The sequence below is a fragment of the Tupaia chinensis genome, unplaced genomic scaffold (assembly GCF_000334495.1).
Source record: "Tupaia chinensis unplaced genomic scaffold, TupChi_1.0 Scaffold000290_1, whole genome shotgun sequence".
Lineage (NCBI taxonomy): Eukaryota > Metazoa > Chordata > Mammalia > Scandentia > Tupaiidae > Tupaia > Tupaia belangeri.
In genome coordinates, this window is record NW_006159775.1 from 2693830 (window position 1) to 2719866 (window position 26037).

Below are 26037 nucleotides of genomic sequence, written 5' to 3' on the forward strand. Positions count from 1 at the left end.
AGTCAGGGGGTATATAATAGAGACTCTTTAGGGGTAAAATTTAGAACTTGGAAACAAAAATGAAATGCAGAATAGATTAGTGGTCTCCATTTCAAGGCAATTCTCAAACTAGATAGACTCAATAATAAAGTTTTGAATAATAAATGCCATTTTTTTAAACAGAAAGGACTGAAGAGAAATTTCTCATAGTAAAGTATTCATTGTATTTTTTAAAATTAAGTTTACAGAAGGCAGAATTACTATGGTGCTTGATCATGGCTTTCATTATCATAGAATTTTAGTCCCATAAGGCATTAGTACATATTGTTTAATGAGGAGATTTCTTGGTTAACAGACAAAATACTCATATAGGTGGGGATTTAGACAAATATTTATTACCATATTAATTAAGGTGTCTGATTCTTTTTGCTCTTCAATAGTTTTTTCTTAGTATGATTAGCAGTATCTCTGTGTTGTTAAAGAAACACAATTTTATGTTTCATACACCTTAGGTACCTCTTATTAAAAGAAAATCACTTAATCAGTTAATAATTGGAATGGAACTTAATGAATTATTTACACACTTAATTTTATTACAACTCTTTACAGATGTACAGTTGTTATTCTAATAAGTAGAACTGTGTAAAGTGAATCATATTTCATAGATAACAATGAAGAAAAAAATTTAAGGTATCGATCATGAAGCTACTGATGATAAATACTTTAAATGGTGATTTTTTTTTTGAACAGCAAAACAGCATTTGGTTAAATAAACATTTTAATCTCTTGTCCAGATTGTTTTAAAAGTATGCTGACAATATGTCATTTAGTGGTGACAAAATGCATATTGATCTTCCATATGTACTAATAGCAATTTGTACAACCATTTCACCAAAAAGAGACCGTGACCTGACTCTTTGTATCTAGTTCTTCTTTAAGCATTCATGTGTATGCTCATATATTCACACATGCATATCTTCACACATTTAACATATATATGAATGTGTGTATGTGGCATATATAGAGATGTCATTAATTACATATAGTTAGCTATTGACGGTAATATAATAAAAACTTTTAAAAACTATGTTTACATAGAACACATAGCTACTCCAGAAACATGTGTTCATTGCTTTTACTATTATATTTACATTTATTTTATATTTATATAATAATTGTGTATTTATATGTAATAACATATGTGTACTCATTACATACTATAGTATTCATCATATATTCTATATAGCTATATGGAACAATTATATTGTGCTTAATAGGTGCCTGATATTGTTCTAATTACTTTAAATTTATTATACCCCCTTAATCTTCATATAGATCAATGAAGTTGTTATTACTGTCATTCCCATTGCATAGAAGAGGAAAAAGAGGCACAAAAATGTTAGGTAATTTACTTAAGATAACACATCTAACAAGTGGCAGAGTGTGGCAGATACAAGTCTAGGAAGTCTGGCTCCTAAGAATGCCCTCTAAAATACTGCAATAGCATAGACATTGTGTATGATTTATGCGACAGATTTCTATAGCATCTATCTGTGTGAACAGATGTATGTGTATCTGTATGGTACACAGTGGTCATATTAAAGTCCACATTCAGTTCTTTTATTTCATTTTCCCTTTTTAATAAGTCTATGCTTATTTAAAATGCTTTGGATTTTTTTAGAACTTAGAATTGGAGAAACAAATATACTGGAGAAAGGGTAAACCACCAGAAGTCTGTGTGACTGGTGGCACACGGGCCACACACGTGGCATTTCCTTGCTGAACTAACAAAGGGCTAGAACGAATCAGTACACCAGACATGATCAGACCTTTGGTAAAGGAAGGATACCACGATGACTAGGGTCTGACCTATGAGTCACAATGCCAATTTCTTACTCTATCAGAATTGTCCTGTCCCCTAAACATAGGAGTGTTTTTGCTGATAACCTTTATGAAACCAAGGTAACTCTTCCTATTTACAGAAGCTGTTTCCTCAAGTCTGGATGACTTCATGTGAATCCTGGTTCTGGTATTCAATAGTGGGGGAAATTATTTAAATTCTCTGTGCCTTCGTTTCTTAATCTGTAAATTGGATGAGTACCAATTCCTAACACAGGGACTGTGGTAAAGATTGATTGAGTGAACAAATGTAACAGTGTCAGTGTCTGCAAATTAAATATCAGCATCAATACTCCTGCTATTGCTAAATATTAAGCTCTTAAATAGAACATTTAAAAATTAAAGTCAGAACTGGAGATTTTGATTAAACATTTACACTTTATACCAGTTTCTAAGGTCTTATTGTCTACCTTAGCACTTGTTGAAAAATCACTTCTTCATAAGGAGGTTGCTTCAGTGAAATGACTGAAGCAAAATATCTTAAATTCGATTTCCACTCATCTTTGACGTGTTTTGAATAATTGGGTATTTGGCAAACTGGCCATTTTGTGACCTGACTTTTAGTGAATAGATCTTGCATGATTTTACTCAGAACTCCTTTTGGTGATTGTAAAACAATTTAAATTAACTTGTAAGTAAAGAAAACAATATACTAATACTATCCTGCTTCCCACCAAATGTGGACTTCGAATCTGAACACAAAAGTTTATCTATTAGAATCTATCCTGTTCATCAATGAAAATTTTGTATGAAGGCTTTCTTTCTATATTTGAGGATGCTCACTTATAACTTACTAGGCCATTTATCTTTTAGTCAAAAGTTGAATTTTTCTTTAGTTTGTTTTATAAGACATTTACTAAAAAATCTATTCATTCATTATTCTGGCTCATTCATAAATGACACCCTCCCTATATATATTACTTTACCTTTGAAATCTGTGTGTATAGACACATTTTTTGAATATTCACAAATATTGAAGTTCATCAAGTAAGAAATTATTCCAATATTTGTTATTTCAAGTCTCTCTTATTATGTAACATATTTACAAGTTCTCTAAAAGTTTATTCTTGGCTAACTGCAAATTGAACCTGTAGATAAAATAGTCAGCATTTGAAGATACACTATTTTTAAATGGTTGATGATATTTTAAAACAATTTTCAGGATGAAAGTTCCATAGAAAGTGATGAATTTGATATGAGTGATTCAACACGGATGTCAGCTGTGAACTCGGATCTCAGCTCCAATCTTGAGGAAAGAATGCAGAGTCCCCAGACCCTTCATGGCCAGCAGGATGGTAAGCCTTTCAAATTGAACAAGCAAATAGGTAAACAAAACTTTAGCAAAAAGCAAGGAGTCAGAAGCTTTTACATTGACAACTACCTCCTAACTCAAAATTTTGTCACTTTTTAACTGTTTCCATTGAGCTCTTCTCTATATATCATCCACTTCATTATTTTTCAGATTCAACGAATTTATTCAAAACTAAGGTGTGTTAGACTGGTTGTTAAATGACTATCATTTATAAAATCTAAGCTTATTCATGTTTTGCTCCCTGAACTTTAAATATATGTTATATTAATGCCATCCAGATTTCTGTGATAATGTCTTCCAGCTTTGGTTTCTTGTGTAATCGTTCTTCTGACTGAATGAAGAGTTTAAAGATGATCAAAAGATTAATGGGAGTTTATTTTGTTATTTTTGTTTTGCTTTTGTTTGTGCATAAAGAGTAATTGCAAATACAAAGAACTGGATAGTTAAGGATAATTTTACTCGAGTGACTTTGTGAGTAAGAAAATATTTTGCTGTGATTTTGAGCTACATTATTCATCTGTTAGGGGAAGAAAGAATATGCTCTCTTATTCTTGAATCCACTGAAGGTTCCTGAATCATCCCCCTGTTCTTGGTAGGATGAAAGTTGGATATATAGAGAACATATGCATGGAAGTTAACACTTAGGTCTAGTATTTTCAGAGACTTTGAAAATTATCTTTGTAGATCTTTGTCTTTTTAAGTATAAGATTGCATCTGCAAGTAAATATGCCTTACTTGGGTAATTGTGGATGAAAAAATAAGTGTTATAAGTACAAGTAAACTGGTCAGTTTTCAAAATTAATTTATTATTTCTGAAATAGCAAGTTTATACTTTTGGATCATGTTGTTTTGCAACTACACTACAACTAGGGGAAGGAAAAAAAAATCTTACTTGTTCTCTCTAGCACTTAATGTTCAAAACTGATCACAAAAGATTGCTGTATTTCCAGTGGCTAATTGTATTTTGTTTCTATAGGAGAGGCTTAAGAAATGCCTACTTCTAAGCATACAAAAAAATCATAAAAAAGAGAACTTTTCATCTTTGAGAGTCTCAAAGATGTTGATGACCTCATAGGCATGAGTTTTGAGAAGAGAAGAACTTTAAGGTGGTTTTTTCCTTGACACTTCCATCAAATAGTTATTGTAGTAGAAAAAACATTTATCTGTGAATATTTTAAGAATAAAACTCTTCTATTTTAGTTATAAATTATCTTTTCTTCTAAACCATGCATGGAACATTTCTCAGATTTTTTAATAGAAATTTTATGGTACAAGGATCATAGAATAACTGAAATATACTTCATAATATGTATCCATGTATTCATTGATTTGTTTATGCTTTTTATTTATTTTACCATCATCATTTTTAATCTATAATTTTGGAAAATGTAGATATTGAGAGGATGTCTCTCATTTTAAAAATGTATTGTTTTCTTGATTGGAGTTGACAGTTGTGGACCTTTGGCTAGAGCATACCTAATATATAAATCAATATTAATTTAAATAGCATGTAGTAGAAAAACTTCTAAATTACTTGCTCTTAGGGGAAAGCACTTTCTTGTATGTTGATATATGCTTCAAGGGTAAGGACTATTTTGTTCCTTCTTCAGTCAGAGCCTAACCCATCTCCTGAATGTTAGATGCCTTTTTCTTATACTTGTCATTGAGTTCTTGTTTGGAATTATCTCTCTTCCTCTTACATCAAGAGTTTTTCACCACACTCTTGTATTACTAGGATCAGCATGCAAACAAATGTAATAAATACCCACTTTAAAAAAAATATTCATTGATTCTATCATGGTCCATTTGTGCTGCTCTAAGATATCTGAAACTGAGTAATGAAATACTGAGACTGAGTAACTTACAACAAAGCAGAAATTTATGTCTCACATTTCTGACATCTGGGAATCCAAAATTTAGGTGTTGGCAATTTCATTGTCTGGTGAGAACCTAGTGTCCAATTCCAAAATAGCATTCTATTGCTATATCCTCTGGAGGGGAAGAATACTGTTTTCTCACATGATGGAAGGGCCAGAAGTGACATGTCCTCTGTCAAGTCTTATATAAAGGTTTCTAAGTCTAAGCCCTTATGACTCTATCATTCCATAAAGGTCACATCTCTTAATACTCTCACACTGGAAATCAAGTTTCAATGTGAATTTTGGAGAGGACAAAGACAAAATATTAAAGACATAACAGATCCCCTGGTGCCCCTCCATTCATTGTTTCATTTCTTTGTACCACCCTGTATCACACATTACAGTGAAATTCATAAAAAGTTTATCTTATTATTTTTTACTTCCTCACCTCTTTTTTTAAGGCTCATTTCAGTTATGTTTTCATTTTTGGTATGTCACTTCATCTGTTCTAGTGAAGATCACCAGCAGGCTTCATGTTGTCTGATTCATTGGTAAACTCTTAATCTTCAATACCAATACTTAAGGAGAACATTCCTTTTTGGTTTTTTTTGTGGGTTTCTTAGTCAACTCTGTGGACTCGGTCTCCATGATCAATTTTATAGATGTTAGCATACAGTCCTTAACTGACTCTACTTTCTGTCGCTTACATCTAATCATGTTCTTGGCTAGGATATGCATATGCTTGTTGGAGAGAGGAGCAAGAGGGAAAGAAATGGATGTGAAAGTGCACCCTCTGTGGGGAATGCTCACACCACCATCCCTTTACTTCCACCTTTCAGGATTGTGGTCATGCATGCACACATATCTGGCGTGTTTCTCAAGCTACATCTTCAGCCATTTGGATCTAGCCATAGTAACTACCATGCCAACAGCTGGTGTTTCTTTCAATACCATCAGTACTCAGAAAGATCCCACCCCATATTTACTTTTCCAAGCCCTGACATCTTTCCTGAGTTTAGGCTATTTCCCATTATCTATTTCTTAATGTTAACATTCTTGAGAGGATTTATCACTATAGAAAACTACATTAATTTTCTCACTTAAAAGCAATTTCTCTCCTATGATGCAAATACAATATTAATGAATGAATGGATTTTCTCCTGATTTTAATTTTTTTCATTTGTTCCAATTGAGCAGGTTTTAAGTCCTTCATTATTTAAATGATTAAAATATAAACTTTTCACCAGAATTATAATTTATAATGTAAGTTTTACATACTTTTCTTGTTTCCCCCCCTCTGTTTTGTGTACACAGGCTAATGTATGTACGTGTGTGTGTGTGTGTGTTTTCTCTCTCTCTTCTTTTAGTTTTTGCTATAGGATTTTTTTTTGAGAGATTTTTTTTGCTATAGGGCGCGTGCGCTCGCCAGACAGACAGAGAGAGACAGAGAGACAGAAAGCGAGAAATCACCCCCCAGGGGGGATGGTCACGCCACCATCCCTTCTCCTCCATTCTCCTCTCGGGATCTTGGGCACGCACACACACGCGCCCGGCGTGAGTTTTAAGCCACCGGGTCCGGGATGCAAACCGTGGTTGACTACGTGGGAGTCCAGCGACATAGCCATTATGCTAACTGCTGGTTCCCTGCTATAGGATTTTTGTGCTTCCCAGAGAGAGAGAGACAGAAGGAGAAAGGGAGGTGAGAAATTACCCTCCCAGAGGGTATGGCCACATTGGAAACTCTTCTCCATTCTCCTCTTGGTATTTGGGGCATTCACATGAACACATGCACCTGACTCTTCTTCCTTTTCTTCTCTCCTTCCCTGTCAATTGCACTCTCCTACGTAATCTGAATTAACTCTACTGTATAATTCTTAATTTCCATACACACACACACACACACACACACACACACATTAGATTTCATCATCATTGGAGATTGAAGAGATAAAATTAGTTTAGAAGTATAGGGTACAGAACGTTTAGAAAGCACTGCCTAATTGACTTTCTATAACGGTGGACATGTCCTATAATTACCCTGTCTAACATGGTAGTCAGTGGCCACATTGTGGCTACTGAGTACTTGAAATATGGCTGGTTTGGCTGACAACATATTTTAATTTTAACTTTAATTGGTGTTCATTTAAATTTGAATAGTACATATGGCTGGTACATCTAGAGCATTATTTTATTCAACTGGGTAGTTAAACACCTTTCTGGAATCACAAATCAGATGTGTCCTAAGCCTTTTGAGAAATTGTAGGACAAACTCCTATTTTAAAAATGGGTTGACTCTCTAGTTTCATGTATCTGCAAACTGAACAATACAAAAAAAAATTAAGTTAAATGAAAATGCTCTGTTTTCTTTAACATTAGATGATTAAGATAGTAAAGAGATTGAAGTAGGATATTATGATTTTTATGTCTATTTATTCATTGATTTTGTATTAATGAGAACTCGTTAAGATTCATGTTTAATATTCAGCTTCATTTACTTACTTTAGGTTCATAATGTTTTATTCTCTTTTTGTTTTGTTTTGTTGTTTTTGCTAAAGGGTGCACAAACACAGAGAGAGACAGAGAAATTGGACATCACTGCCCCACCCTGGCAGGGGGATGGCTATAACAGAATCCTTTCTCCTTTACCATCTAGGGATTTGAGGGCACACATGCACAAGTGCCTGGCATTATTCAAACTGTGGGATCTGGGACTTGAACCACTGTTGGCTATGTGGGATTCAGCCACCTTAACCACCATGCCACGAGCTGGCCATCATACTACTTTGTTAACTTGATAAACACATAATGGTGAAAAAATGTGTAGAAACTCTTGACTTTTTACATAAGAAGTATTTTACCCTCATTTTGGTTTGGAAGCAACTAGAATAAGCTGTTTATCATCTACCTCAACACTAAGTGAATAATAAGCCATTTAATTTTTATTTGGAGAGATTTTCACTATAGGGCGCGTGCGCTTGCCAGACAGACAGAGAGAGACATAGAGACAGAAAGCGAGAAATCGCCCCCCCAGGGGGGATGGTCATGCCGCAATCCTTTCTCCTCCATTCTCCTCTCGGGATCTTGGGCACGCACGCACACACGCCAGGCGTGAGTTTTAAGCCACTGGGTCCGGGACGTGAACCACGGTCGACTGACTACGTGGGAGTCCAGCGACATAGCCATTACGCTAACTGCTGGTTCCCATAAGCCATTTAATTTTGACATACTTGGGAACAGCAGTTGGCCTAATGGCTATTTTGCTGGACTCCCATGTAGTCGATCGCAGTTTGAGTCCCAGACACGGTGGCTTAAACTCATGCCGGGTACGTGTGCATGTGTGCTCAAGGTCTGGAGAAGAGAATGGAGGAGAAGGGATTGCAGCATGGCCATCCCCCCTTGGGGGTGATTTTATATATTTGACTTACCCATAAAAATATAGAATCCCTGCAGGTATTATAAAATATAATAAGCTTATTATGAAGGAAACTTTACTATGCAATGTCTGTGGGTACAGAACTCCCAAAAGCACACTCAGACTTAATAGACAAAGTCATCCTGCATTCAGATACGCACAGTGCGTAAGAGTCCTTCTGGTTCTGCCATCCATTTCAGTGGATTCGAAGTAGAAATGCTGTCACTGAAGCTTCTGCTTCTCTTTTGTTCTTTTTATTTTTAGCGTAAAGTTCAAATTTATTAAGATATTAAGAGATTTATTATACATGGACTATCAATACTGTACAGCTCACTTTGTTCACCATCAAGCGCAGAGATATAGTCGGTCCCACACTATTTTGTGGATACTCTTGTTCTTTTGTTGCAACAGTGGTTTGCACCATAAGACTTGGACTTGGGATTCAGAAACTTCCTCTCTTTGCATCATAGCTCCATCCTGGGAAGTAGATACCAGATTAGAAAATACCACCTGATTTCAACAGCAGCAGTAACTAGTTCACACCATTATTTTCTGCAAAGGTGACTGTATCTTCTTTAGTAATGAAGGTTAGAACCATGTTAGACAAGGGATCAGTGGTTGATATCCAACCCATCAAAGTAGTTTCCCATCGCTCCCTGTTATCAAACTCCAGCTTCCATTTCTTTGTGTTATTTATTCCAGACTGCACATTATTGCAAGCAGGAACAAAAATCCTTACTTTTCTAGTTTTGACATGCTCTTCTGGAACATCAGTTAATGTAGTAATATCCAATTTTTCATCAACTGTTATGAGTTGTATGCCTCGAGTTTGGTCCTGTGCCAGCCTCCACATGAATGTGTTCAGCAACCTGGTAGGAACCCTTGAAATGGAAATGGCAGCTATAGCCACTGCCTGCCTCAGCACCCTCGGCATTGAGACCACAGTCATCTTGCTGCAGGCAAACACCCTTAAGTTTCTGCTTTTGAATTTCAGATCCTAGAAATTAGTGGGAGTATGAATTAGCTCAAAAAAAGTATTACCTTTTCTTAATTGTTTTGGGCACACACACACATGTGCCTGGAGTAGACTCAGACCAAGGTAGGTCAAGTGGGAGTCCAGTGCCTTAACTACTATGCCCTCTGCCAGCCCCAGCAAGCAGAGTTTTATTGAAGGAGGAAATCTTTAAATGCAGTGGAAGGAATGGGCCCCAGATAGGTTGCTGTAGATGTGCCGAATAAGCTTCATTATATAGGATCCTGAGGAATAAATACCTGTTTTTCTTTGAAATGGGCTATCAGCCCAGGTCTTAGAACTAAGACATCAGAAATCAGGAGTTCCTATTAGTCCCTGGAAGGGGCCAGATGGCTGTATGTTTTAGTTAGTGATGGAGATTTCTTTATCTTTGTGCCCTGGAATGTTACTGGTTTTGATCTAATTAAGTACATCGGCAAGGTGGGAATGTAAGAAAAAAATAAAGAATATGTTGCATTTTAACTAAACTATAGAGAAGAAAACATAATGGGTTCATTAAAAAACTCGGTGATCTCTCTCTCTCTCTTTCTCTCTCTCTCTCTCAAGCCTTTTCCCTACCTGCCTACGGGCGGGGTCTGACTTCTAACTCAGTTGCACACATTGAATTTAAGAGCACACACACAAACATATATGCAATATTCTTTTACTGCTCATTAATGTATGTGAATAAAATTTTAGTAAATTATGATCATGACTAAAATGGCATCTAATTTGTCTGAATAGGATAGTTCATGTAATTATTAAAGCTTATAAACCAGCAATAAAAGCAATTCGCCATTTAATTTAGTTGGAAAAATCTAATAAAACATGTTTTTAATAAAAATGATATAGAACAGTATACTTAGTAGGAAATTAAATTTAGTGGTTAATTTTTTTTATGATGGCAAGTTTTAATTAGAAAAGCTATTAAAATGTTTTCAGGCTGAACACCAAATTCCCTAGTGAGTCTATGTTGTCTTGTGTAAGTCATTTTCTTTGTTATGCAAGATTGTTTTACTTTTATTTCTTCTAATTGCTTAGGAAATTTTGCATAGAGCCAAAATTATTAATAGAATGTTGTGGTTTTTATTACACAAATACAATAAAATATTTGTATTTCAAAATTGAATATATTCTTAAAGGCATTATTCTCAATTTTAACTTGCATACACCTCTGGACTTAATATATCAAAAATAATAAAATGATGCTTTTTTAAATTTGAGCTATTACAATGCTATGTTAAGATAATTTGTGTGATGAATCTATTTAACTATTTATTCCAAGTTGAGGTAGTTAAGTTGATGAAGCTTTTAGAAAGCTTTCTTTATGACAGTTGCTCTATAAATAATTATATCATTTATAGACATATGAACTATCTTTATAAGTAATTAAAAAAATAGGCAACAATGAAGAATGTTACTTATTGAGTCAACAGATCACTGTTGGTTAAGGCATTGGTTCTCATGTAGCCAACACTACCATCTCAGTCCTGGACCCTGAGACTTGGGAAACACTCTGAGTGTGTGTGCATGTGTGTGTGTGTGTGTGTGTGCCCAAAAGATGTCCCAAGGGGAGAAAGGAGGAAAAGGGATTGTGGCCTGGCTATCCCCTTGGAGAGTGGTTTCTCAATTTTCTCCCTCTCTGGTAAGCTCATGTACCCTATGACAAAAAAAAATAAAAATAAAAATAAAAAAGGAACCTATGAATTGGAGAAAATTTTGATTGTTAAATCCTTTTATAATATTTGTGCATGTATGTGTACATATATATTTAATCATTTAACATTTCTTTTAAGGAGTAATTCTCTATTTCCAAAAGCAAAAGACAAAAAAGCAATTTGGCTTACATAGGGGAAAAGGATATCTAGTTATTCATTTTTTTCCTTTTTAAATTATTATTATTGTTATTATTAAAGATTTACTATAGATCATATATGCTCATCTGAGAGAAACGGAGAAACAGAGAAAGAGAAAGAGAGAAAGTAAGGGAGAAAGTACCCCCAGGAGAGATGGCCATGACACAATCCCTTTTCCATTCTCCTCTCAGGATTTTGGGTATACACACATACACATTCGGCCCTCTGAACTGAGTAGTCTTCCATGTCAATTCAGCTGCTTTAAGTACCACACCACCAGCTGGCCTCAGTTTTGCATTTATTATAAATGGTTTTATAGGGAATATATTTTCTTCCTACATTTAGGATCATATTATTTGGACCTTTGCTCCACCTTGCTCAAGTTAAAGATCTGTGTTCAATACTTCATTCATATTGCTTAAGTAGTTTTCATTTAAATGAGTGCTTGTTTTTAGACCTAGCATATTGATTTCAGTGTGAAGCTTGCCATACTCTAGTGTCCAGTACTTAAAAATTTAATTCTTCAGACAGCACCTGGAATTCAGTAAGCAATCAAGAACGTTAGTTATCATCATCATCTTTCTTCCCTTTCTATGACAAATAACTTCAGTAATAGTGTGATTTTAATGGGTAAATCAAAGCTTAGACATTTTATTGATTCTACAACAGAATGGCAGTACAGTTTGATCCTGGGCCTTTGGAGAACTAGGGCATATCATCTTGGTTTCAAACTCGCCTTGGAGTATCTAATGTGATCAGTGAAGGGTGTCAGATGATTTGGGGATTTTACTTATGGGCTCTTTGTTTTGAGATACTGTTCTTGCAGTTGTCATTCTCTTCATGACAGTATTTGCTGGTACATGAGTGATTACATGGATTTAACATTCAATGTTTTAGTACCACCAGGAAATGCCAAAATGCTATTAAAATTAAGCACCAGGTGCTAGATCCTTAGTCCTTGAATACTGAGTTTTGTCTCTATTAAGATTAGAAAGATAGAGACCAGAAGATGGTGTAGAGGTTACATCGCTGGACTCCCACGTAGTTGACCATAGTTCAAATTCCAGACTCAGTGGCTTAAAACTCACACCAGGTGCATGTGCGCACATACCCAAGATATCAGGAGGAGAATGGAGGAGAAAGGATTGCAGCATGGCCATCCCCCCTGGGGAGTCCCTCTCACTGTCTGTCTCACTCTCTCTGATGAGCACATGCACCTTAAGGTAAAAACCTTAAAAAAAAAAATAAGACAGATAAGGTTAAGAATCCACATGACACTGGAGAGGTGTTAGAAAAAAAATAAATATGCATATATATATATTTGTATATGTACATATACATGTATAAATGTGTGTATGTATATGTATATTGCATTTATTCAAATAAACTTTAAACCTATCAGTTCATATATCCAGCTGTAATTAGAGAATCAAAACAACCAAATTTGAAAGTCATGCCTTTTAAAAATTGTTGCTTTTACTATTACCTGTCTAGCTTCATAAACTCTCACTATAAGTCAATACTTGGCTGCATTTCTTTACAGCATTCTTGTATTAGTTTGGATCACCTAGCTATTACTTTTTTAAAAGTCGCTTTTTGCATTTAAGCAACATTTTCAGTGTTGAATAGGACTTTAAAGCTGGTATTGCCTGGCAGCTGTGCAGGTAGATAAATCAAGTACCACATGGAGCTAAATTGACCATGCAAATCTTTATTTACTAGACTTACAGGGATCTTAGGTAGATTGTGGGTCGACAAAAAGAAAGTGCAATTGGAGGATATTGAAGAAAGGGGTTGAAAGGATTTATTTCATTATCTTTATTATACATTTATATTATAATTATTTTCTTATTAGTGTCACTTCTCCATTTGACTGGGAGTGCCTTGAAGGCAGGAAGCAAAATATGTCTTCTGCATTCTTGCACACTCCTTTTGGAACAAAACACAATGTCTGACACATAGTAGAATATAAATACATTTCCATTGAAATAGCATTTTGAAATTTCTTCCCCATCTGCTTATTTCTGTAGTACAAGTGTACTCAACTCTTAGACCAGTCTTGCCAAACATTCGAGAGGCAGTTGCTTTTCTTGTCGTGGATGAATATTGTATCCTTTTTCCTTTTTACATTTTACTCTGTGGTCCTTCATACCTATCCTTGTCTCCCTCCAAAATCTGCTTAATAACAATGAAACGGTGAAGTAGCTTTGAGATTTTAAAGTGAATTCATTAAGAAGTCACCATAAAGAAATAGTAAAATATTTTTTTATTATTTTATTTTATTTTATTTTAAACTTTAAAAATTTTTTTATATATTCAATCACATTATTTAGTTTACAAAGTGAACATTTCAATATATGAACATTTCTCCCCAGTCCAGTTGATCAAAGAAATAGTAAATCTTAAGTAAATCTTTTCTCGTATGTGTGAAGACAGAGACAGAGACACAGAGAGAGAAATAAAACATTAGCTATTTAAAACATAATAGTTGTTTTCCTTCTAGTACTTTTCATAAAATTTATTGTGAGGTTCTAAGATAGTGGAGAGTGTCTTCCAATTTCTTTCAACCACAGTGTCATTATCTTATTAACAACATTAAATATCTGTATACATTTCATACTTTTGAAGCTCTGGCAATAAAATCTCATCAATCAGCCCTTCTATCAATATGGGCATTTATTTCCCTAATGTATCATTACTGCTGTGGTGTAACAATGTCTTGGAGAATAGATTCTGATGTTACACAGAATAAATGGTGCAATTCATCACTGCTTAGCTCTGTCTTTAAATCTGTGCTATAGCGATCATGAGACATCAGAATAGCATTATTGGGTTAGTGGACATGCTGGTGCAGTGCTCTAAACTGGCCTATGAGAGAGTGTACTTGCTCTTTAGCACATATCAGCATCAGGGATTTGTCCGAAATGTCATGTGCATGCATGACTGTACTGCCATTCTGTTGTAGAATCAATAAAATGTCTAAGCTTTGATTTACCCATTAAAATCACACTATTACTGAAGTTATTTGTCATAGAAAGGGAAGAAAGATGATGATGATAACTAACGTTCTTGATTGCTTACTGAATTCCAGGTGCTGTCTGAAGAATTAAATTTTTAAGTACTTAGAACAATCATATCAAGTAGGTAGTCTTACTATTTTTTTGCTACGAATGAGGAAACCATGACTAACTAACCAACCGACTATCACTATACTTGCAGAGTATAGAAACAGGATTGGAACACAGCCATTCTGGATCTGGATCCCATGCTTTTAAACATAAGTTTTCACTTGTTGCAAGCTCACCTCTGTAACCATTGTTTTTCTTACATTCTATGACTTGAACTTGATTATACAAATTATTGTATGCCATGCAGGCCCAATCATCCCTTAATGAAGAATTAATATTCTGACTAATATTTGTATATAACCTATGCTTTTTAATCTGTCAATTATAACTATGTGTGCATGTTTTCTGATACCTCCCTATTCCATGCATATATCCTTGTAGTATTTTCATCATTATAAAAATATTATTTCTAGCCATTGAAATATTGGTTTTGTTGATCTTTCTATAAATGGAGTAACAAATTTAAATCCTGCTTATTTCAATAACATCTTTTTTTCTTTATTTCTTTTTAAATTTTTTAAATTAATTATTTTACATTCATTCACTGAGCATTGTCACAGCATATAAAATGTGATTTTCAATCCAGAATATGCTGCATAGTGGCTTCATCATGCATATTATCATCAATAATTTTCCAGTTCTAGTTTTGTATATATATATATCCCTATTTCTCACTCTCTGCCATTTCCTACCCTCCTCCCACACTATCTCAGTTTTCCATTTTTTTTCCTCCCAACATTTCGTTGATTCACAAAATTTCTTAAATGATCTATCTACTTTCAATAGCAAGTTCAGCGGATATATACATAACTATGAATACATATCTGACTTTAGGCATGAAATTCTAAGTAGAATACTATAAGGTAGCAGCTAACTGATGCTATATAGCTTACTACAATAATTAACTATGTATTTTTTACTATATTTTTTAATTTCAAGAAAAGAAGTTTTAGCTTTAATAAATATAAATAAATAAATAAATAAACTTATAAATGGTAAGGAATTATGTTTGAAACTTAAGGCCAGGAAACAGGTTGGGATTCTGTTCAAATAGTAGGTACATGAACCTATTGACAGCTCAAGACAGGGCAAAAACAATAATTAACTATGTATTTTTTACTATATTTTTTAATTTCAAGAAAAGAAGTTTTAGCTTTAATAAATATAAATAAATAAATAAATAAACTTATAAATGGTAAGGAATTATGTTTGAAACTTAAGGCCAGGAAACAGGTTGGGATTCTGTTCAAATAGTAGGTACATGAACCTATTGACAGCTCAAGACAGGGCAAAAATCCTTAAAACCAGAAAACAAAGCCTAGAAGAAAATCAGCAATGTTTTAGTCAAAAGTCATAAAAATCTATTTCACCAGTTTAGTCTCATGTACTCAATCTATCTTCTATTATAGTCCAATATTCCCGATAATATTCTGGGATGTAATATTCAACACCAGACAGTAATTTCTATGCATTTAAAATTTGTTATTTCCTTTTATCTCAAGAATATAATTGACTTTTTTTTTCTTTTTTGAGAGGTTTTCACTATAGGGCACGTGTGCTCGCCAGACAGACAGAGACAGAAAGCGAGAAATCACCCCCCGGGGGGGATTGTCACGCCGCAATCCCTTCTCCTCCATTCTCCTCTCGGGATCTTGGGCACGTACGCACACGCGCCTGGTGTGAGTTTAAGCCACCGGGTTCGGGACGTGAACCACGGTTGACTACATGGGAGTCTAGCGACATAGCCATTACACTAACTGCTGATCCCTATAATTGACTTTTTTTTTCTTTTTTGAGAGGTTTTCACTATAGGGCACGTGTGCTCACCAGACAGACAGAGACAGAAAGCGAGAAATCACCCCCCGGGGGGGATTGTCACGCCGCAATCCCTTCTCCTCCATTCTCCTCTCGGGATCTTGGGCACGCACACACACGCACCTAGCGTGAGTTTAAGCGAACGGGTCCGAGACTTGAACCGCGGTCGACTATGTGGGAGTCCAGCGATATAGCCATTATGCTAACTGCTGGTTCCCATATAACTGAGTTTTGATAATTTATGTAATTCTCCCTATTCTTCCTTTGTATGGAAAGGACAATAAGAATCTATTGCTAGCCTCCTCAACTGTATTTATTATTTTGATTCTTCTAGTTTCATTTACTGTACTTCACTCTAAATGATATGACCAAGGTTTAGGAGAGGGAAATAAACAAACGAACAAACAAAAACACTTTATTCATGACCATCCACTCACGCCAATAATGACTTACCTTGTAAGCTTATTTTATAATGTTTCAGCTTTGCCTTACATGAAATAACAATGAAATGTATACTTTTTATATGAAGAGTATTATTTCCCAACGATTTCTGAACAAATAGGCTATTTTGAAACATTAATCATTCAAGCCACATGTCTTAAAATAACATTTTTTATATAACATAATGGTTATTTTAATTTAACACAAATATTTTAAAAAGAATGTGAAAGAGTATGTAAAGTGGAAATATCCAGATTGCAGTTAAGGAGATAAATGTAATACTGGGATATTTAGTCCTATTTTAATGTTTCCAAAAGAAAACAAAATACTAAAATTCAAAAGAAGTCTTTCACTTATAAATTGAAATTCTTTGCATTTGTGAAAAGAACAAAATTAGACCAATGAAGTTTATTAAGTGCTCGTGAGATATTGTGGCATTGAGTACTTAATAAACTTTATTAGTCTAGTTTTGGTTGAGTGGTTAATAACAGAATCCATTACTTTTAGGCCTATTCTTTTGTCTAATGATTGTGAATGATTTATATATAGCCCTGCATGTTGAGTTGGGTTTGTCAGTCAACCAAACTATTTTTAATTTTTGCTATTAGTATTATTTTTTACATTTCATCACTGTATATCATTACAGCATACAAAATGAGTCTCCTCAGTATGACTACACTGTATATTAGTTTAATCAAAGTTATTACCATATACATTATCATCAGCAGTTTTCAAACAATTTTCTGTTTTTGTGCCCAAATGTTTGCTGCTTCTTTTTTCCTTTGATTTCCTCCTGTAGAAGGATGAAACTGGACCTCTATCTCTCACCATTAACGAAAATCAACTCAAAATGGATCAAAAATATAAACTTAGGACCTCAAAGTATAAAACTACTGATAGATAACACAAGGAAACTTTTATAGACACCATAGTAGGCAAAGACTTTTCAAATGAGAACCCCAAAGCACAGGCAATAATCCCAAAAGTAGACAAATGGAATTACATCAGTTTAAAAAACTTCTGGACAATTAGAGAAATGATAATTAGAGTGAAGAGACAACCCTCAGAATGGGAGAATATATTTAAAAACCCTTCCTCAGATAATGGACTGATAACCAAAATATACCCTTCCTCAGTTAAGGGACTGATAACCAAAATATACAGGGAACTTAAGTAGCTCACCTGCAAAAGAATAAACAGTCCAGTTAAAAAGCAGCCAAACTGTTAGCCAGCCAGTTTCTCCATTTGTACCTGTAGATAAAGGGCCTTCTTCTTTCTTAAAAAGAAGACTACAAAATGTTATTATAGAAATCTTATAGATAAGTTTCGCATAGATTTTGGCACATGTTATTCGCATTTCAAAACTAAACTCCGTGCTTGGTTTCCTTGACATTAAACCATGCTACTTTTTTGCTGCTACAAATAATGCTTTATTGGGACCAGCAGGTGGCCTGATGATTAAAATGATGGACTCCCAGATGGTCGACCATAGTTGAGTCCCAGGCCCAGTGGCTTGAAACTCATGGTGTGTGTGTGTGTGTGTGTGTGTGTGTGTGTGTGTGTGTGTGTGTATAAGTGCCTGAAATCCCCAGAGGAGAATGGAAGAGAGGAGATTGCAGCTTGGCCATTCCCCCAGGGGTGGGGAGTGATTTCTGGCTTTCTGTCTCTCTAGATAATGCACACACCTTATAGCAAAAATCTCTCAAAATAGTAATAACAATAATGCTTTATCTTCTGGGGAAGTGTTTACCAAGACTGCTCTATAATGCAGGTACAAAAATATTACTAAAGATGGCAAGGAAGAATGGTGTGATACAATGGATAGAAAAGTGGATTGAACTCACAGGACCAAAGTTCAGCTCTATACTATAAACTGTGTGTCATGCTGCATACTGTTCCACATATGTAAGTCTAGGAGCCCTCCATTTTCAATTAGGGTTAATATTTGCCTTATTACCATCTGGAGTCTGTGATAGCAGCTATGAAGTCAATGTAGGCATTTATAACAAATATTTATCGGTCAACTGCTATGCGCTAGAACTATGTGAGGACTGGGATTCAGCACTGTACAAGACAGATACTAAACTACTACACGAAAACTGCACTACCAGAATTGGTACATATTCTAGAGTTGTGATTATTATATAATTCTGAGACTAAGTACATAATTATAAATTGGGACAACTTCTATAAAAAGGAAGAATCTCATGAGAGAGTATTAGTACTGGCACTGGTTTAGCCTGGACATGGAGGAGCTGAATATGCCTCTCAGAAGAAGTGACTCAGATCCAGAGGATGAACAGTTCACAGGTGACAAAAGCCATGAGAGTCCTTTAGGCAGAAGCAACAGTATATGCCAAGGCCTTGTGTTTTGAAACTGTTAAATCATAATGGGCTAATATTTTTATTTTAAACTATGTGTGCCTGGTTTTTAATTATTTTTACTTCTGCTTACCATACCCTCCTTCAAGAAGAATCCAGTGTTTTCCAAAATGAACAGCCCTCAGGATCAATCTGGCATGAAGAGAAGGATTCAATTACTTAGCCTTGGAGTGTTTAAAAGGATATTTTTAAATTAATAGCATAGATATATATCCTTATAACTACAGATTTCACTTGCAAAATCTAGACATTGAATAGAGTTCTAAAAACTTGGCTTTAAATAGGAGCAAAAGCCTGGAAGACTGAAAAAATAAATGACAGAAGAAACAGGAATGCATAATTATATAAGAACATTTTTTCCTTCCAAAATAAGTTAATAGTTCAATTATATGTGGGAAAGAATGGTTTGGAGATGTGAAATGCAAGGTTCACTGAGAGAAGCCCAGTGGTCCTGGCCAACATGTCAAGGTAGCTGGAACCTACTTGTATGGTACAAAATTGGAGTCAGTGTGTTTCTCATGGCCTTGAGTGTAGTCAGGATGATAGCAAACCTCACAGGGATGCCCTTTGGCCAATGTGGCATCTGAAGAGTTTGATAGCAATAGTGTGAGGTATTCAGACTAAAGAAAATCTTGCCAACACATGTGCCAGCCTGGGATGGGACAGTCTGGTGAACTGGCAGAATCCCTATGGTTGAGATGAAGAAGTCATGAAGCTATCATCTGAAAGTCTTGACAAGGCTATGATCATCATTGGAAGACTTGACAAGGGCAGACATTGATTAGAAAGTTTTACTTCCTTAGAGGACAATGAAGACAGAATAAACTGAACTCATTTCTCTGCCCACCCACCTTTTCAGGCTTCACATAACATTATGTCATTTGGCTGCTAGGGAGAAGGGGAATGAGTGATGATGGTGGTGGTGGTGGTTAGAATCTTTCCTAGAGACTGAGTTCTAGTTGGAAATGACTGAATGACCTTTATTTGGTATCAGTTTCTCTCTCTCACCAGAAGTGAGGGAAATAAGCTACATTCAGTTAATAACAGAAGTGCCCTCTTTTTTGTACACTTGAATTGGTAATCCTGTAAATCCTAATAGAATGCAGATGTTAGTAGCCATCATTAAGTTTGGATTGGAAGTCAGGAATTACCATTTCTAGAACTTCACAGCTGCCTTAAATTTATCATCCTGATCAACATCCCTCCATTTTCAAAACCTGGCAGGAAATCAGATGTAATGTTCATTAGGTACCTGTGTCCTTTTAGACGTGATCACTAGGCATTTTAGACATCTCTCTCTAAATTAAAACATGGTTTGAAACAGTGTGCAATACATTTAGTTCTGATAGTTATTGACATATTGCTTCCAAACTGGCACATCATTGCATATACATAGACAAATCATCCTGGACATGACTTTTAAATGTTTTATCTTCCCCTACACTTCTCTTTTTAAAATAATTTGGTGATGATATACAGCAAAGGAACACAATGTCACCAGTGGGAAGTACTTGATCTGTGGAAGTGAGTTCAGAGAGCTGGTGCATCTTTGCCCTGTGGGGTCTGTTCTTATGTCTAAGACATCAAGTATCACTTCAGGAATGGCTTGATTTTTGACAGTAGTATTTATTAGTAAAGGGCAAAGGACATCCTTAATAAGAATAACTTAAAAGAAGAATTAATGTCACCCAAGACATTTTGCTTTTTATTAGAATACAATCTATGTCTCTCCAATGTGAATTCCTGTCACCTGACTAGTGTGGATAGGGTTATGATTAAATGAAACAGGCACTCATTTTATTCTAATGGAAAAAAAAATAGAGGTGTTGTCTTTTTTGCAAGTAAAATTATGTATTTATTGCTCACATATTTAAATTTTGGCTAAGACATCTTGACTTCAAAAAAAAAGGCCAACATATATCTATTTTCTGGTTGTTGATGGAAATTATTTCATGATGGAGAAGTAAGCCTATAGAATTTAAAAAACTATAAAGATAATTTTTAAGTGTAAAACACTATAATTTTATTTGGTAACTTGTGATCAACCAACTTAGTAAGTTGGTTTTATTTTTTGCTTTGTTTTGTTTTTCGAAAAACATGTGTAAATATGTTACCATTTGTATTGTTGTTGTGGGTAGTAACATCCTGGAACATTTGAATATTGTTTTGACTAAAAGAGGAAGTGATAGAAAATAGGAAATTCATCAATTACTCTAATAACCACTAGAGGTCCACTGTTATCAAATTTCTTCCAACATCCTTCTTTCTTATATATGTGTTAAATGAACTATTTCATATGAATGAAAGTGAATTTCTCCTTTTATTTGTATGTAGCTTTTGTTCTGTAAACTTTAATACCACTCAAAGTTAAGACAATTCAGCACTTGTTTTTGTTTGTTTTATTTTCCTTTCTCATTGTGTTTCAGCATTATGATTATTAATTTTAAAGGCAATTTATCCTTTAAGTGATCGATGGATATTGTGAACTTTATTTAAATATATACATATATATACACGTGTACATGTATTTATATATGTGTGTGTGTGTGTGTATAACATTAGTATTGGGTCGTCAGAAAAGTCATGACACATTTTTACATAGAAAAGTACGTCATGACTTTTCCAACAACCCAAAAGAAAGAAGTCTCTCTTGCTTTTTATTTGGTAGAGTATGTGAATTCCATTTGATTCTGAGGCAAAAATTTGCTGCCTTGTGTTAGACTCTGAGGCAAAAATTTGCTGCCTGTGTTAGACATTTTCATGCTAATTTGTGAATGCACCTCTAGGGAGTTTGCAGATATATATGCAAGTCAAACATAAAAAGAGTTCACTGTTCAAGGACTCATATTGTTGTAGTCAGTCCTATTGCTAAAAATAGATGCTTTCTATGTTATTAGAAATAATAAATGTTACTAGCCACCATTTTGTAGAAAATTTTTGTCAAAGAATCCTGAAAGTATTAAAAGTTACTGTGCTATTCAGTATGACTTGCCATTTTACATTCCTTTATATAAAAGAAGTTGGCAACTCAACTCTGTGTGAAAGAATTAAAGAGCCCATCTTTGAACTCTGGTGCATAGGAGGAGTTCAGTAAAAGTTGCACAAGTGACAATTCTATCTTCCTGTAGTGGGGCTCAGATGATATTTAAAGAACTAAAACACTCCATGGAATCAGAGAGTCTCCTACATCTACAGTGCTTTGAACAGTCCCAGCTTGCAAAGCTTAGTAGAAATGTTATTTTCATCATTTGTCATTCCAGTCCAGCCCGAGACTCGTCCTCCTGCCAAGGAAAAATGTGATATTAGAATTGTGGTGTGATCTTGTCAGAAGAATGGAGAGAGGAAATACTTGCATCTTCCCAAAGTTTTGAGACTTCCTTTCCAATTAACTGAAATAATTATGAATCCATAATCAAGAAAAAGGAACACAATCTGAACTTAAGGAAATAGTAACTCTATATTTTATGGAGCATTTACTAAACTACCCCAGAATGTGTTCAACTTCAGATAATATCTGGGAGACAGAGGCAAAGTTAGGAAGGCAGCAATGCAATGATCAAGTTTGGGCACCTGCAAAGCCTGCTGGCCAGGGAGTGAGTACACCTTCCTTCTAGATTGTGTTCTGCTTCGCCAAGCCAAGTGCACTGGTGAGAAGTTGCATTTGTCCAGAGGAAGGAAAAGCTTTGTATAGCTCATCTGACCAGAAGAAGCTCCTTCTGCAAGTAGCCAGCCTTACTGTAGTTTGCTCACAGGCATCCCACGTGTTAGTGGATGCCTGCTACTAAAGTATTTATCTGTCACCTGTCATGATATGAAAATTTGACCATTGTACCATTGAAAGCTGAGCGTTAATTTTATCCCTTAAAGGGAAGAAAATATACTCTCCTCCAAAAAAATAAATGAATAAATAAAACCTTTGCAATTAGGAATAAATAAATTGAAATGATCAATTACCCACTGGGAGAACCGTGTAGGAACTTACTGGGTGATTTTTTGCATTTATTAAAACATATGCAAAATTGCATATCTTAGATAGCTATTCTATGGATATATGTATGCAAAATCTGGTCATATTATAAATATTGTAATTAATTTAATAAAAACTTCAAACATATGTACTAATAGAGAAAATACTGGAATACATGACTGAATGTACTTATTCCCAGTTTCAACAAATATCCACTTAAAAACTTTTTACATGGGAGAAGAAGACCACTGAAAGCAAATATGCTTTGACTTTTAACAATTTTGCTTAACTCCTCCATGCCTCTAGCGCCATGACTCATAATAAGACTTACATGGAGAATAGCTGCTACTCCTCTTTTCCATTTTTTGCTGTAGGATACATGAGCTCACCAGAGAGAGACTGAGAGAGAAAGTGAGAAATCACCCCCTGGGAGGATGGCCACACCATAATCCTTTCTCCACAATTTTCCACTTGAGACTTTAGTCATGCATACACACGTGCCTGCATTTTTTTTTTTAGATTTTTGCGTGTGCTCACCAGAGAGACAGAGAGACAATGAGAGAGAGAGAGAGATGTTGAGCATGCACACTCATGTGCCCGGCATGATTTTCAAACTGCCAGGTCCAGGACTTGAACCGTGGTCAGCTAAGTGGGATTCCAGCACCTTAACCACCATGCCGTATACTGGCCAAACCTAGGCTATTTTTCAAACCGCTGAGTCTGGGACTCAAAGCCCACAGTTAGACTGTGGAATTCAACTTCACCATCACGCTACTTGGCTAGCCCCTGAATAATTTTTTTATTCAGTACTTCTCCAAGCATTATAAATTTTATTAATATGATTGAAAAGACTTATAATAGTGTACTGTATTAAAAAATAATTCATTCTTTTCTCATTTATGAAGCACTTAGGTTGAGCTTGCTCTGAGCTTGTTTACTGCCAGGACCATAGTAATAAACAGTGCAGGCAAGAAGCCTTCTATCTGGGAATTTAATCTAAACACCTAGTCATGTGACATACAGTAAAACACTAAACCCTGTGTGTAAGGGGAAGTCTGAACAATTATAATCACTTGCTTAAGAAACTATTTTAGGGGGACCAGCAGGTGTTGTGGGGTTAAGATGCTGGATACTCCCACATGGCCAACCATAGTTCGAGTCCTGGACTGGTAGCTTGCTTTCTCACTTTCCTTCTGTCTCTCTCTCTCTCTCTGTGTGTGTGTGTGTGTGCATGTCTTTCTCACTTTCCTTCTCTCTCTCTCTCGCTCTTTCTCTGTGTGTGTGTGTGTGTGTGTGTCTCCCTCTGGGCAAATTAAAATAAATGAATGAATAAATAAAATTAAATAATTCTTTTAAAAAAATTCTTTTAGGAATCAGCAGATGACGTAAGTGTTACGTTGCTGGACTCCCACAGAGTTGACCACAGTTCAAGTCCTGGACCTGGCAGCTTGAAATTCACACCAGGCATGTGTGTGTGTGTGTGTGTTTGTGTGCCCAAAATCCTGAGAAGAGAATGGTGGAGAAGGGATTGTGCCATGGCCATCTCCCCTGAGGGGGTTATTTTCTCTCTCTCTTTTTCTCTGTCTCTCTGGCAAGTGTACACACCCTATGGCAAAAATCTTTCAAGAAAAAGAAAAGCAAAGAAAACTAAGATTCTTCCTTAAGAAAGAAATCACTTTTATTGAAATTGTTTCATAACCAAAAGAGAAATGTCTAAACAAATATTTGTGTTTATTATATTGTGCTCTACCTTTCTCTTAAGCCTTGGTACCTGAGAAAAATCAATCTTCTTTGAGCAATGGATCTTGTATCTGCCCAGACCCCTCATTATAGACTACACTTTAATTATTTTTTATCCATGCATTGGTTTTATGACTAATGAAATACTACTTATAAAATTAGATAAGCCATAAAAGAATATCTACTGTAAAAACTGGTAGTTCAAAATATTATCACCTGAGATAAGTGAAACAGTGTTAAAACTACGTTTCTAGGGTACAGTTATTTTCAAAGCTATGAAAAACTTCATGTTCTTTTAATGGGTAACATGAGCTGTTTGTTCTTTTTCTGCTACAATAGTTAAAAAGTGAAGTAATTGTGCCTGTGTTTTCTTTTGGAAAACAAACATAAAATTTTCTTTTTGTTTGATTTTGTTGTATTCACTTACTTAGCATAAAAAGAAACAAAGGTCTTGAGATAATGAGATATAAAGTCAGCTAACCCAAATTAGAAAACAAACAAACAATGCTAAACATTTGGCAAAATATGTAAAGTTATAAATAAGTAAAAGAATGGACACTAATCAAAGAACCACCATTTCCCCATCAAACTGGAAAAGACACTTAAAAGATAATGGTATTTTTATGATATGATAAAAGCAGATACTCTCATATCACACTAGTGAAAAATTAAGTTGGTGTTCTAGGAGGCTGTTTGCCACTATGTTTCCAAAAAAGCTAAAATAATTTTATGTCTGATTTGTATTTGCACTTAGAGGACTTAGTACATCTAATATAAAACAATAATCATGTATATGTGTGTGTTTGTGTACATACTTACATATATGTCAACCAAGAGGTTCACTGCAGGATTATCATGACAATAAAATAAGTGGGTAAATGAAATGTGATACCTTTTTTTTTCTATTGATGTATCTCAAGTGCTTAGAAGTGTGCCTAGAACATAATAGTTGCCTGTAAATACTTGTTTATTGAATGAATATTTTTAAGGATGGACTGTTCTGCCACCATGACAAATATTAATTTGAAGAATAGTAAGTATATGGGAAAATATTAATGATATAATTTTTAAAAAAGATTTTTTACGCCAGAAGGCACGTGCAATTACCAGAGAGAAACAGAGAGAAAGAGGAAGAATGAGAAGGAGGGAAAGCAAGAAAGCACCCTTCCCCATAGGGCATGATTATGCCACAATCCCTTCTCCTCTATTTCTCCCTCCTGTCAGAATTTTGGCCT

The 26037-nt window shown here is 35.0% G+C and overlaps 2 protein-coding genes across 4 annotated transcripts in view; one reads left to right on the forward strand and one right to left on the reverse strand.

The window, feature by feature from the left end:
- Positions 1-26037, forward strand: part of NOL4 (nucleolar protein 4) — a 365383-nt gene that overhangs the window by 107307 nt on the left and 232039 nt on the right. For all 3 annotated transcript variants that reach the window (XM_006150552.3, XM_006150553.2, XM_006150556.3), the window contains one exon: positions 3041-3173. In XM_006150552.3, coding sequence (XP_006150614.1) covers positions 3041-3173 — 133 coding nt within the window. The remainder of the gene's footprint in view (positions 1-3040; positions 3174-26037) is intronic.
- On the reverse strand, positions 8904-9314 carry LOC102474234 (NADH dehydrogenase [ubiquinone] iron-sulfur protein 4, mitochondrial-like). Its single transcript, XM_014588631.1, has 2 exons — positions 9005-9314; positions 8904-8938 (listed from the first exon to the last, which is right to left on the reverse strand). The coding sequence occupies exons 1-2, from the start codon at positions 9312-9314 to the stop codon at positions 8904-8906; spliced, it is 345 nt and encodes a 114-aa protein (XP_014444117.1).

Excerpts from the sequence above, each read along its gene's own strand:
- LOC102474234 (XM_014588631.1), bottom strand. The coding sequence starts at position 9,314 with ATGTGGAGGCTGGCACAGGACCAAACTCGAGGCATACAACTCATAACA. Across the intron at positions 8,939-9,004 it reads CACCTTTGCAGAAAATAATG|GATGGAGCTATGATGCAAAG; the intron begins GTGTGAACTAGT and ends TCTACTTCCCAG.